Source organism: Euprymna scolopes, chromosome 7 (genome assembly GCF_053919585.1).
Source record: "Euprymna scolopes isolate OS-2025 chromosome 7, ASM5391958v1, whole genome shotgun sequence".
NCBI classification, from domain to species: Eukaryota; Metazoa; Mollusca; class Cephalopoda; order Sepiida; family Sepiolidae; genus Euprymna; species Euprymna scolopes.
In genome coordinates, this window is record NC_136488.1 from 162,550,556 (window position 1) to 162,570,820 (window position 20,265).

The following is a 20,265-nucleotide window of genomic DNA, read 5'->3' on the forward strand; positions in this document are numbered from 1 at the left end:
GAACCACCGTTCTGCCAGATCAAACATACCCATTCCTGTGTCTCTATACATCTATCATTATATGCAATCAGTTTTTTAAAATAGTCAACCATAGAGGAATCTATTCGTGACCACACACACACACACACACACACACACACACACACACATTCATCTTCATATTATATATATATATATATATATATATATATATATATATATATAAATGTATCAAATAAAAATATCAGCGATGGTTGACGTTATGTTGTTTTGAAAAAAAGAAAAACCGAATGAATTTATGAAATAATCAAAATTTCGTCCCTATTTCTTTTTCTTTTTATGCGTTTTTCCTTTTAATATCCTGAAGATGTCCTCTGCAATAGGGACGAAACGTTGATTATTTCATAAATTCATTCGGTTTTTCTTTTTTCAAAACATAAATATATATATATATATATATATATATATATATATATATATATATATATATATATATATAGTAATTTATAAAATATATATGTCGATTAAGCTATACTGAATATTCGGCGTTTCATCCACTCTAGGATTCGTCAGGCTTATGCGCGAATTCTGTGGTTGTTTATCGTTTTTATATGGTCCTCTTCTGTTGAGGATTTTAGTTAGCCAATCAGCTTTCTAGTATCCACCGCGCCCCTTCCTATCAGCCAATGGGCATGCATTTTATCGAACAAAGGATCTGTTTTAGAACTAGGTTAATGGTTTAAGGCACACATTTTCCTTTTTTTATATATAAATATACATATGTGTACATACATATATGCACATATATATACATATATATACATACATATATGTGTGATCGTTTATGTATATTCATGTTTATTTAATTTATTTATTTGTTTATTTTCTATTGTTTTTGTTAGTTTTAAAGCTATTTTGTATCGCTATCCTAGAGTAAGTTTTATTTTGTGAACACAGTTATTTGCTATTTCTCTTCTACACTTTAATAGATTTTGGGGTTCTTTAAAGTACAGGATAGCAAATTTTTCATGAAGGCATAATTTACATGGGTCGTCTAAATGCCTACACGTGGTAGCTTGTCTTATTATTTTCCATTCGACTACCGGCGAATGTCCGCTTTCTTTGAGTTCCTAGTATTTATTCGCTAGTGTTGTTTTTATACGGTGTTTTTTTTTATTGTTGAATGTACTTTTGTGGTCATAGTATCGGGTTTTGAAATCTAAGGAAGTCATGACTACGTAATATTTCTTGTTATTCGGGTTTTCTTTCGCAAATATTGTTGCCTGATAAACTACGCTTTTTGTTAGACATTTATTTTGAACTGGGCAAAGTGCGCGGTGTCTACAGTTGCATTTATCTTGTTCGTTATTAGTATTTATATTTATAGTATGATTGTTCTTGTCCGGGATTGGTTTGTTATTATTATTATTATTATTATTATTATTATTATTATTATTATTATTATTATTATTATTATTATTATTTCTGCTAGTGTTAGTTTTATTTTTGTCATGGTGTCTACTTTTTTATTGTTTATTTTGTTGATGTTTACATTGTTTTCATTTAGTATTTTGTTATTATGTGCTTTGATTATCATCTCTAAATTTTCGCAACACATGTAGGATAACTTTAAGGTATTTTTATTGAAGATTTTGTGTAAGGGGTTGGTTGCGGGAAAGTTTTTCAATAAGATCTAGAAATTTCTTGGCAAGTTTTGTTTTTAACATTTGATTGTATGGCGCCGTATACCAAATTATAGTTCTTTTTCTTCTATTTTTAATTTTATTATAGTTATTGGTGTTTTGTTGCTTATATTTGATATCGATATTTTTGTATCCACTATTTTTTAGGGCTGTTTCGTAGATATTGGTTGACCTGTTAAATGCATTTTCATCGCTTGAGTTATTACTGAGTCTACTTACGATCGAGTTAGGAATGTGTTTTATAATTGATGGTGGGTGGTTGGACTTAGGGTTTACGTAAATTGGAGTAGCGTTATCTTTTAAGTATGGTTCATATGTTTTTTATCTAAATTTAACGTGACATCCAGGAAGTTTGTTATTTTTATGTTAGCTGATACGTCTGCTTTTAGGCCTAATTTTTTCATTTCTTTGTGTATGATTTTCTTGAAGGTTTCTCCCTTGACTTTGTTGGAGTTTTTTTTTTATTATAGCTAGTCCGTCATCTCTATATAGGCCGATATCCGTAGTATCGAATATGCTTGTGAGGGTATATAGAATGAATACTCCCACAAGATCTGATGCCTCTACAGAATCCCTGACACCCATCGCCAAATCAAACGAATTTTTCATTTTAGTTTGTATCCATTGGTTATTGTTATTTATTAGAACTGATTTTCTACATTTTTTAATGATGTTGATTTCTTCCGAGGATATATTAAAAGTATCATATCATAGACAGGGTGACCAAAAAAAAACAACAAAAAAAAAAACAGGTCCCAACTCTAATTAGGCCCCGTTTCTTAGTGTTTAGTCCGAATTAAATGAAACTTTTGTCATAACTAATTTATTATATTCAAAACATCACATCAAAACACTAGGGTCTCTGGGCTTTTTTTTATCAGTCCTACAGCATATGTTCTAGATGGCCTCCATTAAGCTTTTTTTTTTTTTTTGGTCACCCTGTATATATATTAAAAGTATTATATATATATTAAAGGTATTACACACACGCATATATATATATATATATATATATATATATATATATATATATATATATATATATATATATATATATATATATGTATTGTGGCCTGTGGAGAGTTTGCCGCGTCGAGATGAGCAACGTCTCAGACGTAAACTCACCCATCAAAAGTAAGTAGAAAAAAAAACTTTAGCAATATTTTCTTCCTACTTTCATTTCTTATCTCTATTCAAAATATATTATGCATTTTACGGTTATATATATATATATATATATATATATATATATATATATATATATATGTATATATATGTGTATATATATATGTGTATATATATATACACACACACACACACACATATATATATATACTTTTAATATCAAAATATTTCCCTCCTTTCCTTAACGAAATCTTTTATCGTGTAGTAGTCGTTCAAACATCCGCTTATTTCAGCTTCAATTGGCATAATTACCAAACTGTCCAGGAAGTTTTGACCTGTAGAATAGATTATCTTTGTGCGAAACCCCGTAGGCATCAGCTCCAATTAGGAGCAGTCCGTCCAAAAATCCTAAAAGGCCTGTCCTAAATAAACTCTTACGCTTAAAGAGCTGGGCATATAAATCCAATTTATATACGTATATATTTGTGTGTATATGTGTGCATATATGTATATGTATTTGTGTATGTATGTGTGTGTATATATGTATATGTATTTGTGTGCGTACACACACACACACACACACACACACACACACACACACACACATATATATATATATATATATATATATATATATATATATATATATATATATATATATACTAGCAAAAGTACCCGTCGTTGACTGGGTTCAAAAACAGCCTACAGAAAATAGACTCTGATTTATGAAAGTATGATAGGTTATGAAAAGGAAGGGTTGTAAAGAGATAGTTTCGAATTTGGGGTATCAAAACCAAAGCAAAATATGATGAAAGTAAAAATAAAATACATAAACCCCATAATTTATTATACCATACCTGTTCACACTGAAACACTTATCACAATATTCTGTGGATCTATATTAAAAAAATCTTGTTAAACTTTGTGACATATTTCCATTCTATGAAGATCAGGTACAAACGAACACCCCATAATTTTATTATGCCCTATTTCTTCAAACTGAAACATAATTATCAAAGTATATTTACGCAGATAGATATGAAAACTCTTTATTAAAGTTTGTGCCTATTTCCATTCTATGGAGATCAGGCGTGAACGCAGACCCCACAATTTTATTATACCATCCCTATTTAAGTTAAAACATACTTGTCAAAGTATTCTTATGTACATCTATATCAAAAACCCGTGTAAACGTTTTTTTTTAATTTTAAAATTTTTTATTTACATATTTTATGGACCAGACGCGAACATAGACCCCACAATTTTAATGAACCACCGTTCTGCCAGATCAAACATACCCATTCTTGTGTCTCGATACATCTTCTATCATTATATGTGATCAGTTTTCTATAATAGTCACCCATATAGGAGCCTATTCGTGACCACACACACACACACACACACACACACACACACACACACACACACACACACACACACACACACACACACACACACACACACAGACGTTCAGCTTTATATTATAGATATATATATATTTAAACATACATAGTGTGTACACCCTTTATAATAAAATTATAGAAAGAAATTAAGCTTTGCCAGTATTTGCATTCGTTATTTGACTAAATATATTGCTAAAATATTTATAAAAGATCACATAATTACATCGTATATAAATAATTGTGCTTTTCCGCTTTCCCTCACTGTAATAAATAGTTTCTTCCGGGGGTTAGAAAAAAAAAGATGTATTTTATACGCCAACTCTCACATTATGGGATCAAAATACATGTACATATAATTTACAAAGTAATACACATTGATCTTTGTTATAGAGCAAAACATGTCGATATATTATCAATCATTTGCTTAAATAATCATATTTGTATGATGAAACTGTTTAGTTAATTCTCACGTATCTAGTCACCTATGTATCTTTTTGCCCCCTCTCTCTTAATCGCTTTCTCTCTCTCTTGTCTTCTTTCTGACTTGCTTTCTCTCTCTCTCTCTCTCTCTCTCTCTCTCTCTCTCTCTCTCTCTCTCTCTCTCTCTCTCTCTCTATCGTTCTCAGTTGTTTTCTCTCTCATTTGCTTTTTCCTTCGTTGGTCTTTCTGTTCTGCTTTTTTCAATATCTGCATTCCCCTGAAAGTCTTCTCCCTCTTCAAAAAAAAAAAAAAAAAAAAAAAAAAAAACGAGAAGTTTGATAATTATTATAACAGACGACTGCTGTTGGTGCAGACACGCATGCTGCTCTCACATGTGATATCAGCTGTTACCGATGAACAATTTTATGCTGTGGGGCCAGATAAATTAGGCAATTTCTTCTCAACTGAAATGTAACCCTATATGTTCTACTTTTTTTTATTTATATCTGCATGGAAATTTCGGTGAAGACATTCTATAAAAAATAAAGCCAAAACCTATTTCAGTATTAAAAAAAATGTTTCATTAATTTTATACATTTGTTATTATTTATTTGCTAGCTGCACCTGGTCACGTGTTGCTTTGACTCAGTTTGTTTAAATAGAAATTAAAAATATACTGTAAATTACTGAGCATAAACACACGCATGCACGGAATATAAGAAGAGCCATTAGCGACGCATGTTTTTTTTTGTTTATGTTCTCAATACTTGTGGATGCATATATTTTAAGACTTGTTAATGTTTATAACAAACGCCCAGCGAATTGTGAAGTTCAAAACACATAAACAAGACAGTAATGACCTTAACATGAAACGAAATTGACACTGTGCGAAGTGACGCCATATTGTAATTTTATTAATTGTTCGTTTATGAGGGTAGAATTGGATTCCGGTATATGAGAATTATCAGAATGCAGCCAATCAGAATAGACTGAGTTTAGCGAGGGGCCGTTATTATTTATGAATCGGAAACGGTGAAGATTATGTTAGGTCTATGCATCTTTTTAACCAGTTACGGGCGGTGAAAGCACATAATCTGTAGAATTTGTTCCGGTGACAACTGGAAGTAGTGATAGGACTAACTATTTAAAGAGAAAAATAGGAACTTATTTCTCTAAAAATGTTGCGATTGTGATGGTGTTGCTTGTAGGATGTAATGTATCATTATAATATGACGACTGAATGTGTATAAAATGGTCTTCGAAAACTACATAAGATAATGGCTATTAGCCTACATGTATTGCATTTGTATGTGGCATCTGTTATTGAAAACCTACGATACTTTATTGCAGGAGGGGGTTACAGTCATTTTATTATATAGGAGATAAATTAGAGCAAGTCAGATTATAAAAAAAAATCTTATCTGAAAGGTCCCAATACTGTTAATACGATTTATTACTTACACAACAACCTGCAAAATTCCACCCTTCAATGTAGAAATGCCTAGATGCAGGAAAGCCTGCTGCTCTAATAGTTTATTCACACGAACTTCTGGACTTTGGAATTCCCTTCCGGTCTTCTACTAAAATACAGAAATTTAAACGTAATGTGAACAAACACCTCGCTGCTCAACTTCCTAAATAGTGTTCCTCTACATGTGGTCAAAAATAGTAGCGTCTTATGTTCAAGTAGATATATGTCTGGTTTGAGGGTGAATAAAAATGCAAACTCGTATTATTTCGATTCATCGGTTGATTTAACCCCCGACCTTTTTCAGGTGTATCTTGTCGAACTCGGGAATGTTTCGGTCGAATTCGGGAATTTGGACGGAATTATTTAATTCACGAGGGTAACGTGCTCTTCTTCCGTTAGCCGTGGCTGTATAAAGGTCCTAAGTAATTCACAATTGTATATTTAAGTCACCCACACTGAGAATTGAACCTTCAACCGTTAGGAGAATATAACTTTTACAATTGATTTTTCCAAGTACCCTAACCACTGCGGCACGATCCTTGCGTCAATTGTAAAAGTGATATTCTCCTGAAGGTTGAAGGTTCAATTCTTATCGTGGGCGACCAAAAACTACAATTGCGAATGACTTAGGACCTCTATCCAGTCATGGCTGACAGAACAAGAGCATGCTACCCTCGTGAAGTAAATGCTTTTTAGCCTCCCACATATAAAAAAAACGTCAAGAAATTTTGGAAACTCAATGTAAAAGAATTACAAATAATTTTATAGCAAACTAATTTGTATTTATTGGAAAGTTTTCAATTATTAAGTCTTCAAATCTCTGATCTTGATGCACGCCTCCTCGTGGGAATTAAAAGAATTAGAATCCGATACTTTGGAAGTACGCGTGTCTAATCTTTGGCAAAAGCAGAGAACTGGCATCGGTGCTAATCGTCTGTCGAACCGATGTCATTTATCTGTTAACGACGTTATTTACAGTCAAGGTGGTGTCTTCATTTTCATGTCAGGATGAATTTGGCTTGATTCACTTGTTCGTCACATGACTTTGAAAAGTCATATTTAAATGGCATCAATTGAAATGGATGGCTCTCGTCTTGGGGAGGCTCTATGTTTTGCCAAACTTCTGGGTTTTACCTTTACTCCTGATCTGAAATGAAACACGTACATCAAATCTGTTGCCAGGGGCGCTGGGAAAATGGTGGGATTCTTCTACCGCTCCAGAAGATATCTCACTACTAATGCAATTCTCTATCTGTATAAAAGCCAAGTACGTACAAAGATGGAGTACTGCTGCCACATCTGGGCAGGAGCTGCTAAAAACAGCCTATCCTGCCTTGACAGCGTACAAAATAGACTTCGTGGTTTAATGGGGGATGCCCTTTTCTCTTCCCTGCAACCTCTCTCCCACATAAGAGACGTTGTGAGCCTGTCATTGTTCTATCGTTATTTCCATGGCAGGTGCTCGTCTGAGCTCCAATCCCTCATCTCCCCTCGCCAATCTTTTACGAGAAACACCCGTCTGGCTGAAACTACTGTCAATAATTTTCTCCACTCTTTATCTGTGCCTAAATCCAAACGTAGATTCCATGAGCAAAGCTTCTTCCTTAGAACTGCACGCCAGTGGAACTCTCTGCCGCTTGCCTTTCCCACCTGACTACAACTTGGACGTCTTCAAGTCTAACATAAACAAACTCCTGACAAACCGCCCCCTTAAGTAAGACACTCTATCAAAACCCCCAATACTAATGATTACTACAATACTATCTCATTGATTACTGTACACGCAATAACCCTTATCCCTGAGTGGCCTTCGGGCCTTGATGAGTGGTGACCCCCATGTAAAAAAAATGGCATTCAAAATATTTATTAGGCGCTATAGACGGTTTCACATCCCTTAAATGAATCTGTTGGATATTGCGTCACCTTGTATTACTTGTTTGTTCAAGGATTGAGCTGTTTTCAAGATTTTTCATGTTTACACGGGTAATCATCGAAATTCACGAAGAAGCAGAACATAACGATTTCAACTTAAAAGTATATCATACTAGCAGGGTGACCATACGTTGCCCGGGATTGAATGATAATTAACGAATGTTTCAAATTCCCATATTTTTATTGTCATCATAATCGATGAAATAGTCCATTTTTTTCAACCAAATTGACTGATTGCCTGCTCTAATTGTGGACCAATCACGAAGAACCTGGAGGAAGCTTAACATGTCTTTCGCAGTAACTAAGTTTACAATATATTGCAGTCTAAATTTCACCGTAGAGAACCTACTGTTGATTAATTGAAATTATTTTATATTTAATGATTTGCATAAAAGACTGTGTAAGATGTTAACTTTGGTCGGAATCGCCTGTTCTTTCTTTCATCGGATTATTTCGATTATCGAGACTTATCGAAGATATTCCGACACAAAACCTATCTACAGACACTGCTAGGCACATTGAGTACCTTCGTGTGAAATTATATAAAAATCGACTCAGCCGTTTTCGAGTCCATAGGGAACGAACTCCCAGACACACAGACAAAGTTCGTTTTATATAATAGTAGATAAATAGAGGTTACACATCTTAACCATAAATATTCATATTTTCATAACACCGGATTTCTTCTCACACAGATACAAGGGACATAACTATTACAGGTAATCTCCCTTCACCCATAATGCTAACTATGGAATTAACAATATTCAAAATTTTTTCTAAATATTCTATGTCTGTAATCACGTTGACACATCGGTTCTCGTTAGATCACTCAAGTTAAGCAACGTCGAGCCTGGTGAATACCAGATGGGTGACCATTTGAGAATACCAGTCACTATATGTGGGATGAGAGCGACAAAATAGCACAAACTAAAGTCATCATCCCACGTGACCAGGATATACATGTGATAGAAAACTGCTTGTGAGTGTAATATTCCTTATCCTCTTTATCATACGGAGGAAACTGGCTCGATCTGTCCAGGGTGAATGCAGTACCAGGTGAAAAAGACAGGAGTGTGTATCTGACTTGTCATCAAGTTTCAGTCATAAAATTTCCAAGTCTTTATCACCGTTCGATAATATATGTTAATATTTTGGTGATCGTCTTACCACAAGAAAATTATCCTGAAAGAGCTTCACACTCATATAATCTGAATTCGTGATAATGTCTATCAGAACAGTAACCAGAATAATCTTGAACTTAATCAGGCAAACGCAGCCAAAATGTGCTAGCAGCGCATATGTGTATAGTCGGGACATAAGGGGATAAGAAAGTGAAGCTTGGGTTTACTTTCAGCAGACTCGTAACTGTTGCTTCCCTTATTTTCTCCTTTAGTCCTCACATTCCATAAGTCTAACGTATCATGGTGTGGCGGTCTCCCGTGCTCAGGTCAGCAACTGACCTCTAATCTCATCAGAAACTGTGGCTCGTGACGTCAACCGGGAGAGCTTCACAATGGTTCTCTGCGTCTCTGTGTTGATTTCTGCTGAAAAGCAAAAGCAAAGCTTGCATGCGCGCCGAAAAGGACAAGACAGACACTCTGGGTTCTATGCTACGAAAAGTTAATTTCACAAAAGTTACAGATTTTTTTTTTTTTTTACATATGTACATCGTTCAGTTCACCAAAACATTTTAAGTCTCACTAATCTATTCTTCGTCGCCTGGGTGGCAGTCATGATGAAGAGGGGGTGGGATCAGGCGGTTTTGGGAGCTTATTTCTTCTTGAAAATCGGCCTCAATCTGCTCCCAACCGTCTGGGCGCTTGTTTAAATATTCAGTGACGGTTTGTGGTCCGGCGGTTTGCCAGACCAACCGAAATTCAACACATCACGAGGGGAATTCCCCAGCCATTTTGCGTGTGTGAAATTCAGCCGTCCGTCCGCAGTTCTGAAATCTGAAACTAAAAATTAAGTCCTTTTCACACGACCTCAAGGGGTCAAAACCTGTCATTCAGAGAGCTATTGTCTGAACAGGTGTTCGTCAGACCAGCATAGGTCTGACTTCATTTCTACATTATTCCGCCATTTTCGGTCCCTTCGTTTTCAAACAATAAAATTTATATCTGTTTTTCCCAAGTACAAGTATATCCCTTTTGATAGGTCACCCGCCGGTGTCCGGGATTCATTTAATGTTCAACAGACAATCTCAGCATATCTTAGCATATTTACCTGGCCTCCCTCAGGGCCTAGGGGGTCTCAACCTCCCCAATGGGGAGCAAAATCATTCCCTCAACACGGTGATGTCACAATGGTCCTAGTAACCGTAGATAACTCGGTATATGTGAAAACTTCTGGGTTCTTCAGCCTCACGCCCCGGAACTTTCTTTAGATAGATTCTTTCCTATCGTCGTTTCGTTTATCTGCTTTTAGCAAAATCACAGCTGCTTATTCGTCCGAATTTGGTCTTTTATCTCTGAAGTTTCGAGAATTCTCACGGTTAGTCTCGCCTTCTTTCCAATAAAACTAACCACGTCTCCCGCTTCTTCTTCTTCTTCTTCTTCTTCTTCTTCTTCTTCTTCTTCTTCTTCTTCTTCCAGCCCCTGCGCGTCGACAGCAAACAGAGCAGATCTTCTGTCTTTTAGAGGTGAGTGCATTAGAAAAATTACAACTACAGTATGAGTTCGTTTTAGGCCTTTCCGATCACGGAACGCCCCAACAAGTTCAAGTTATTCTGGTCACCCAGAACAACTCTCACAACACAACAGCTTGGCCTTGATCGTCTACACGGAGATAGGGTTTGATGAGGGATTCTGTTTATTCCGTTTCAACAAGAAAATTTCACCAATCCAGAGAGATAGGTACGGCCACACGCCACGTTGTGATTTCTTGTTGATTCGCGGACCACAGCCCTCCTCTTCCGATAGGTGTCTCCTAAATATAATTCAAATTGACCATCCGGTCCGGCAGCAATGTTAACAACCTCGCAAAAGCAATAAGTAAAAACTCCAGTCGTTGATTTTCGTTCTTCTTTTTTTATTATATTAACAGAAACTATATAACTGCAAAGTTCTGATATAATATGCCGTACGAAGATAAATGGATAGGCAGTAGAAATTAAAATCACTTTAGAATTCACAGTTCAACACGAAAGAAAGATTAGAAAGTGAACGTTGGGTTTACTTTCAGCATACACATAACTCTCACTTCCCTTTGTCCTTTAGTCCTCACATTCCATGAGCAATATCTCTGACAAAGGGGGAAAATTGCTTTTTCTGGATAGAATATATCCATCTTACACTTATTATTGTCTGTTTTTTAGCCATGTTTGGCGCGAAAATGTAATAAAAAAAATTGCTTTTATTTATAAGAAAATGATCTCCGAGTTATCATTGATTATTGATTTGCCTTGATTTAGAAATACAGAGATTTGCAACGTTGACACAACAACTAAGGCCAGACTGCATGGAGAAAAGCAATATACCGGCAACAGCAGAGCAATTACAAGTTGAACTCAACTACAGCACTTGGCAACGAACAACAAATCAACGAGTTAAAGGTATTGCTATACAAGCTTAGGTTCATGCGCATTTTGTGCGCTCTGTGCATCAGAGCGGTGATTTCCAATGACCAGTGAGTGTCTGGTCCATCACTGGACGACGATAAAAGTATAACCACGGAGATTTAAGATTAACTCCTGTATTTCGGGGATGGCAATGGCATGATTATATTAATGTGTCCTGTGACGCAGGATTCCCCCCACCCCGACCTGGTTACAAGCTTCTCAGAGGCGATCACAGCTGGTCGTCAAACATACTTAATAAGTCGCTGCAAAAATATATTTCCCCACTGAACTTTCAAAGCATATTACTGCTAAGTAATATTGGATGCTTGCTAGCATTTCAAATAACTATTGTTAGAGTTAGAGCGTTTAATACAGTATTTCTGATTGCCTTATCCGCGTGGAGTTGATGATGAAACCTGTTGCAACCTGATATATAATCAATAAATCTGAGATCGATAACTGCATTATTGAATCCCCAATATCTATCAAACTATTCTAATTATTTCCAGCTATAAATCCGAATAGAAACCAGCTGATGACGATCCATCATCATCATCATCATCATCATCATCATCACCACCACCACCACCACCACCATCATCATCGTCGTCGTATGAATCCAAAGATTCTATTGTTAGCATTTGTTTTCCCGATATTTTATAATCAGAATTATTTTTAGAAAGACATCTCGTATTACAAGAAGGACCACGTGAAGGTTGGTAACTTACTAAGTGAAAGTAATTTTTGTGAAACGAACTGGATTCGAACTTGGAGCAACTAGGTCGTCAGTTCATGTCGTTAACCACTTAACCACCGTCACCTCCTTCTTTCAAAGTAAGCGTCATTTTATGAGCATTGTATCTTACAGGCGAATTTATTTCGAGAACGTGATGTGCAAGTTGACTGTTATGCAGTTGTTGTTAGGCCAGGGCTGTCACCTTCCGCACATGCGCACTTGTTTATTTGCCCCCGAGCACAGAACATAACGCGTTGGGTGTAGATATTTGTTTATAACGTTAGGATGTCGCCATCGTTGAAACAAAGCAGAAGTTGCTGTTGTTTTGAAAACCAAGTGTACACGAAATAAACGGATGAACTAACAGATCGGATAGTTCAAATACAAATAAAGAAATGTTTAGAAAAACAAATCACGCTCTATAACATGAGAGAAAACATCAATCTGCAGTGGAAGTTAATGCTATTAAGACTAAACTTCTTTCCTTTAACATTTCGAAGAAACCGTCTCAACCACCAATTGCTGTAACAAATAACACTCTATCTAAAAGCTTATCGTTCAACTCCGATGCTTAACATTCACAGACAATAGGAATTGGAACAAATGCATTGAGGGTGTTGTCAAGGCTGCTGCAAAAAAGGTGGGCTCCCTCTACCGGGCTAGAAAAACTACGTACATCTTATAGTATCCTATATACAAAGACACCATTCGCCCATGCATGGAGTATTGTTACTATATTTAGGCTGGTGTATCTATCAGTATTCTCCACCTTAGACAGGATCCAAAAGATGAGTTCACTATAATAGATCCTGCACTATTCGCCAAGTTCCAACCTCTGTCCCATCGCCGCAGTGTTGCACTCTGCCAGTTTTACAAGAAATTTAATGGAATATACTTCGGTGAACTCATAATCTGTCTATATATCCATAAAAGTGAAATTATGTGTGTGTACATTTCCCTACCAAACTACTCTGTCAATTTTCAGTCTAGAGACTCGAGATTTGAAATAAAGGGTATTGACATTTCTGAAAATCATTTTAATCGGTTTTCGGCTGTCAAAGGGTCAAAGTTCAACGATTTGACCTTTGAAAACTCTACCAAACTCCTCCATCAATTTTGGGTCTAAACACTTTACATTTTAGATGTAGGTTACTTGGACATGGATCAAACATTTTTATTCGATTTGAACCCACACACAATAAATGTTAAGGGGACAAAATTGGGGTCAAAGTTTTAAAAAAATCCTCTGTGGTTTCTACCAAATTAGTTAAACAATTTCTGGTCTAAACATTTAAAATTTCACATAAAAGGTATTTACATATAGGACAAGTTATGAACAGTACTTAGGGCTGAACTGCTGGTGTTATATATAATGAAAACGTCTCTTGTTTTTACTTTTTTTGTGTATTCATTTCTTTTATTCAACTCTTTGTTTAACGGTCTTATTTAACTCTCTTTTATGGGCCGTGTCTCGTCTAGTCTCTGAGTGAGGGTGTGTATCTGTCATAACATAGATACTACAACGAAACATTGACAACATACCTGTCTTCTGCTGGTGCCTCTGTTAGATTCGTCGATCATCTTTGCGGGAGCTGGAACCTGTTGTAAGAAAGACGGGTTCAAGATAGGAACCCAAGACGAATGATTGTTTATATATATATATATATTTTTATTTACTCCCAGGCATTTCGTCCGCAAAACTGGAGTGAACGACGTACGTTGGCTTGTGGTTTCTCTGCATCCATTTGGAAACCGTCGCCCACCTTACGAGGAAACCTGTTTAATCCATCTTGTCTCTTCGGCGTCTAAGAACAAACTCACTAAAATTAACTGGGCTTATTCAACCCAGAACCCTTGACACGTCAGATCCGGTCTCCGTTTGTATACCTTCCGGTGCAACTTAATGGTCATCCAGTTTGATACCTGTCACAACATTATCCTTTGCCCCTTTCTGCAATAGTCGCAGAACTTATCGTTTCCCACGATTCAACTCTATTACTTCGCTAGATAGATAGATAGATAGACAGACAGATAGATAAACCAATAACTGAATAAATGATTTTACCCAGACGTTACCCGCCGTTTACACACTTCCAAGTAACCCGACAAGCAGCACAATCCCACCCCTTCACTGTTGAAGTCAGTAGACACGTGAAATCTTTCTACACTAATTGTTTATTTTCTCGAACTGCTAAACATTGGAATTCCCTCCCCGTTTCTTGCTTTTCTGACTGTATTTACACGCAAAAGTTTAAATGTGATGTGAACAAACGTCTCGCTCTTCAACTCTCTACATAGTCCCTTGTAGACATGATCCTTAATAGTAGCCCCTGTACATCAAACTAGCAATAAAAAATCATGAAAAAGAGTAGAAAGAAAACGCCCTATTTATTTAAAATATTTTCTATGTCACCGGACTGAGTTGACTAATAAACAATATACTCATGAGTTACCTCTGATTCGTGCTGATCGTATTTATTCACCTCTACTCGCGGCTACATTTAAACAAAACATAACTCCAGAACAATTGTTAAACCATAATCCAACTTGCTTTGTTGAGAATTATATTGTAATTTTAAATAACTGTTATAAAAATAAAGATTCGTAATATATATATATATATATATATATATATATATATATATATATATATATATATATATATATATATATATATATATATATTTGTAGTCATCGACATACAGTCCTGTTTCGTGGTATCATAACTCATCAGTGCCGCTAGACTAACATCTCTCCCAAACCAAGGATTGAACCTAGAACCGTCGTGTTGACAGTCGGCAGTTCTCCCACTCGAAGGACGCCCGCAAATAACTCGTCGGAATGTCTATTTAAATAGACATCCGCCACCACTCTTACAGTGCTTAAACCGTCTGTTTGTAAACAAACAAATAAACAACGAGCTTCGCATTTTTCAGCCAATTAAGTAGCGGGTGAGATTATTTACGACAGTGCTCTACCCAAAGAGGGGGGCTTATATATATATATATATATATATATATATATATATATATATATATATATATATATTCAGGGTGACCCCCAAAAACAAAAGCTAAATGGAGACCATCTAGAACATATGCTGTAGAACGGAGAAAAAAAGGGTAAAATTCCTAGTGTTTTGATGTGATGTTTTATAATAAACTAATTATTACCAAAGTTTCATTTTAATCGGACAAAATACCAAGAAACGGGGCCTAACTATAGTCGGGGCCCGTTTTTTTTTGGGTCACCCTGTGTGTGTGTGTGTGTGTGTGTGTGTGTGTGTGTGTGTGTGTGTGTGTGTATATATATATATTTTACATATTTAATGTCTGATTGGAAAAGTCAATCAATATTTTTTTTTGAAAATATAAATTGATAAGAAATAAACGTGTTACCAGCTGTCGGTTTCAACTACAAAAATTTGGTGAACACAACAACAAAATACATATTTGGTCTTCGGACTATTGTTCTCATCCTGAGTGTTATTTGTACAATGTTTCATCCGATGTTACTGCCAACCTTTTTCAGGTGTATGTTGGAACCCTTTATTTAATACACGGGTGTAGCATGCTCTCGTTCCGTCAACAACGACTGGATAGAGGTCCTAAGCATTTCGCAATTGTATCTTTCACGTAGATTTCTGAGTTCGACAATGTACATCTGAAGAAGGTTGGCGGTTACATCAACAAAACAATGTTGTAAAAATGACACTCAAGATGTCCGAAGAATCCAAATAATACGAATAACCGATTGTCATCTCCCAAATTCAGAACGGCAACAAAATGGATCGATGGAGATTCTATTTTTAGAGAAAATTAAATGTAAGTTTAGATTTGTTTAAATTTTTATATTCTTTAAAATGATAATTGAACGTGTGTATCCATGACCTGAAAGTTTCACCTTTCTGTTGTAGATATTGACGGTATGAGACACTAATAAAGGAACTCTGTCATAGATATGCGTCAGAAGCAGAGATGTGTCATTAAATCCTTGGCTAAAGTGCATTGAGAATGGTGGTGACTATGTAGAAAAATAAATTCTGGAGCACAAAAGGTTACTCGTTTTTATGTTACAACTCCCGTCTCCATCGCTCTTCAACTTTTTGAGTTAAAAATAGGAGGCCTTGAATTTTAAGTTCAGTTGATTCTCTTTTTTCATCATGAGTTTTCCCCCAATTCTCCTTATTTAACTTTAGTAAGTTCAGCATTTATCAATTTGAGGAAACAGAGTTCCAACCATCTTGTTTTCTCTGACTTACTTTAATGTGCACTTCTACCAGTGAAATTACATTGTTTTATTCATATTTTATGTGGCTGGTTCATTTTAATGCATCGAAAACTAAGCTCCTCTCGTTTCATCATATTCGTTCTGACCTCCATCATGTCCCAATTGAAATGAATGGCTCTCGTTTCGGGGAAGCTCCATGTCTTAACAAGCTTATGGGGCAGATGATTTGGTGTCCCTGACGAAACGTCTTCGAATAGATATTTTAACGGAAGAAATTTATCACATTCTTAGACGAATTATTATTATTATTATTATTATTATTATTATTAGTAGTAGTAGTAGTAGTTTGGCGTTGGAATGATACTTTACAGTAAAAAAATGTTTATTTACTTTTAAGAATGTTTCACATAAAAAAGAGAGGTAACAGATACAAGAAATGAATATTACACATTTATTATAGAAAAGTAAGACATGTTCACATTGTTCCATTTATTTTCATATAAAAATGTTAAGAATAAATAATAAAAAATAATATTATAATATTACATATTATATATTATAATACATAATATATGTTAGAAGATATTTTGTCGGGGACACCAAATCAGCAATCACCGTCTAGAAAACAGGGGAAGTAATGCAAGACTGAAATGTCTCGAGAAATATGCCGGAATACCGAAGTGTTTTCTGTTTGTTTATTTCAAAATCTAAACAAAATAAACAGAAGAGGCACTTCAACGAATAGATAGGATTTTCTATTTACGTCTTCTAAAACGAAAATGTCATAAAAATAACTATTTGAAAGTTTCTACTATTTATGAGAGGAAATTTCAAGATTTTATTAATAAACACGTTTCCCAGATTTAAAAATAACTTTACAGTACTATTCACTCAGCTTAGAATTAATGTAATGTCTATCTTTATACCAAGCAAACATATGACCCCCCCTCTTTATTCCCGGTCACATATGTTTGGCTCATTAAAATGGAAATGAAAAAAAAAAAAAAAAAAAAAGAAAGAACTAAAAAAGAAGTTGACACAGAGAGAAAAAAGAAGCACGTGTTCTGCGATCTTCTATTTCAAACGAATATTATAGTACGATGACGTCATCTACCTGGGAATAAATCTGCATTTTGTTTCACCAACAAAGTGATCCCTGAATTCGATCCCTCTCTAACATCTTTAGAAAGTTGATAAAAAAGATAAAACAAAAATACTAAAAAAAAAAAAAAAGAAAAGACTAATATATATAAACTAATCCTCAGGGGTCAACAAAATATCCCTCTTGTACTACCAGACCAGGCTATCTGAAGATATTGGCTTCCTCATCTAAAAGGCACCAAACATCGATGTTTCTATCTATTTTCCTCCCCACGAGAGCGACAGTAGGCACTATACAGTGTAACCACGTTGACACGACAGTTCTCGTTAGATTACCAAAGTTAAGCAATGTTGAACCTAGTCAGTACCAGATAGGTGACTATATAAGAAGACTAGGCAATGTATATACGAGGACATTAATAGAAGAGCTGCAAAAACTAAACGTCGTCATCTCCCCATAACAGGGCTATACATGCGGCTAACCGACTCGACTCGCGTAGGGTGAATGCCGCTTCAATACAGTACAGGATCGATTTTACTGTAGGGGAAAATTCAGTTCTTTAAAAGCAGAAAAATAATAAATCAATAAAATTTCTTCAGTTTAAAAGAAATTCTTTTTCATTGACCTAGAACAGAATAGACTAAATAACACAGAACAGATACTATACTTTGGCCTGAGCCCCCAAATCAAGGAATGGTATTTTTTTTCTTTCTCTTTGCATAACTTAATTATGACCTACAAAGCCATAAAACAAACAAACAAAAAAAAACGCCAATTTCGTCTACAAAACAACCAGATACCATGATTAAATATTCGAAGAAGTAAAGAATCGAAGTTTAAAAAAAAACGTTTACCAAAATGACTTGATTCGGCACTAATTAACGCGAAATTGCTTGATATGACTTGAAACAAAGCACCCAAACCAAAACAAGAATATTCAATCAATGCCTTCGTTCAATCTCAAAAGATAAAGGACACCCGCTTCGGGGGCAGCTGCACGTGTAATTGTGTGGCAAAGTTGCGAGTCTCCAACCACACCTCTCCTAAATCTTGAGAAGTCCAGGACGACTGGAAACGATGCCCGGGCCTTGTTTCCAGTCGTCCTGGATAAGCGGAAAGTACATACACCACCTGGAAGCCATAAATGGTCACCCATCCGATACTGGCCAGCCTCATCGTTGCTTAACTTCAGTAATATGATAGTAACCGGTGTGTCAAACGTGATTATGCCATTTATCCAATGGTTTTGAATGCCGAATAGGACGAGCGGCCATTTTAAAAAATTATGGTCATAAAAAAGAGTTCTATTTTTACGCTTATTCATTAGTTTGTTGCATGAGTTCCCGCCGTTTTTTTTTGTTTAAGAAAATAAAAAAATTAACAGCAAAAGTAAGTTCGTATGGACTCAAGCTCAAAGTTTTTGTGTGAATCCCATGGACTAAAGGTGGCGTAAAATTTCCGCAAAATCACATTTTTTCACCCAATTCTCTACATGTCTGATGGCCTTCAAAAGAACCCTGAGTTGATCTTTGTCTTTCCTGGTTTGTCTTCCGGAACGGGGAGCGTCATTGAGGTCAAAATTACCGTGTTTGAATCTGGTAAATCAATTTCGGACAGTTCTCTCAGCTATAGCGTTTTCTCCATATATGGCACAAATATCCTTGACCACTTAACTCGCCTTTTGGCCTCGATTAAAGGCGAATAGAAGGAGGTGTCAAAAATGTGATTTTTTTTATCTACTTGACAATCCATTTGTCGGTTCTGAAATACGAAAAAACATTATATGAGAAAAAAACAAGCAAACAAACAAACAAAAAAAACGCAACCATTATCTTATAGAACAGAATACGTGTTTTGATATATAATACTTTGCCAAATATCAAAACATGTTTTACAACAAAATTGTTTTATGAAACGGTGGAACTTATGCAACAACCTGATAGATGAAATTAAATACCGATAATCTGGTGCATGGTAATTGTGATTGAATTTCGTCAAGAAGTTGCTTATTTATAAAGATGCTTTGGCAGTCTTGCACTTACGCTCGGCAATGTCGAATCACGTGTTATTTTGTTAAGAAAATTATATTAAACAAATTTGACGTAAACACGTGATTAAATGAAGTAAACGAACAAAATATAAAATTGTATATATTTATAACTATTTATTTAACTGAAAAAACGAAACATTTTTAGAAAGTGTATTGTCTTAACAAAAATAAAACAAAATAAAATCTGAAGTAATGAACCTCGTAACAAAAAGAAAGCGTAAAACTTAAAATAAATAAAATATTTTTGTAAAAATATTTAAATATTTAAAAAATATTTTATTTATTGCAAGTTTTCAAACTTTTATAATTCGTAATATCGTGATTTGACGGTGTAAAATACTGAGGTGATCCTTCTAGAGTTGTCGAACTTACTTTCGACTTTGCCGGGCGTAAGTGCAATACTGCCGATGCTTTGATGACGAAATATTAAACACAAAAAAATGAAGATACAGATTTGTCAAAAGCAATTATTTTTTTTTCTTATATTTATTTTTGATGAAAATGATACTACAGGGTGCCCCCCCCCAAAAAAAAAAAAACAAAAAAACAAAAGCT

At 35.2% G+C, this 20,265-nt stretch overlaps 1 protein-coding gene across 2 annotated transcripts in view; it reads left to right on the top strand.

Annotated features, from left to right (window-relative positions):
• Positions 1–20,265, top strand: part of LOC145280118 (voltage-dependent calcium channel gamma-1 subunit-like) — a 274,495-nt gene that overhangs the window by 22,790 nt on the left and 231,440 nt on the right. The window contains exon 1 of one of the 2 annotated variants that reach the window (XM_080131874.1): positions 2,758–2,816. The exons of the other annotated variant lie outside the window; for it this stretch is intronic. Within the exon in view, the coding sequence (XP_079988000.1) occupies positions 2,780–2,816 (37 nt within the window). The 5' untranslated portion in view covers positions 2,758–2,779. Of the gene's footprint in view, positions 1–2,757; positions 2,817–20,265 lie in introns of those variants that run through there. 2 annotated transcript variants of the gene reach the window in all.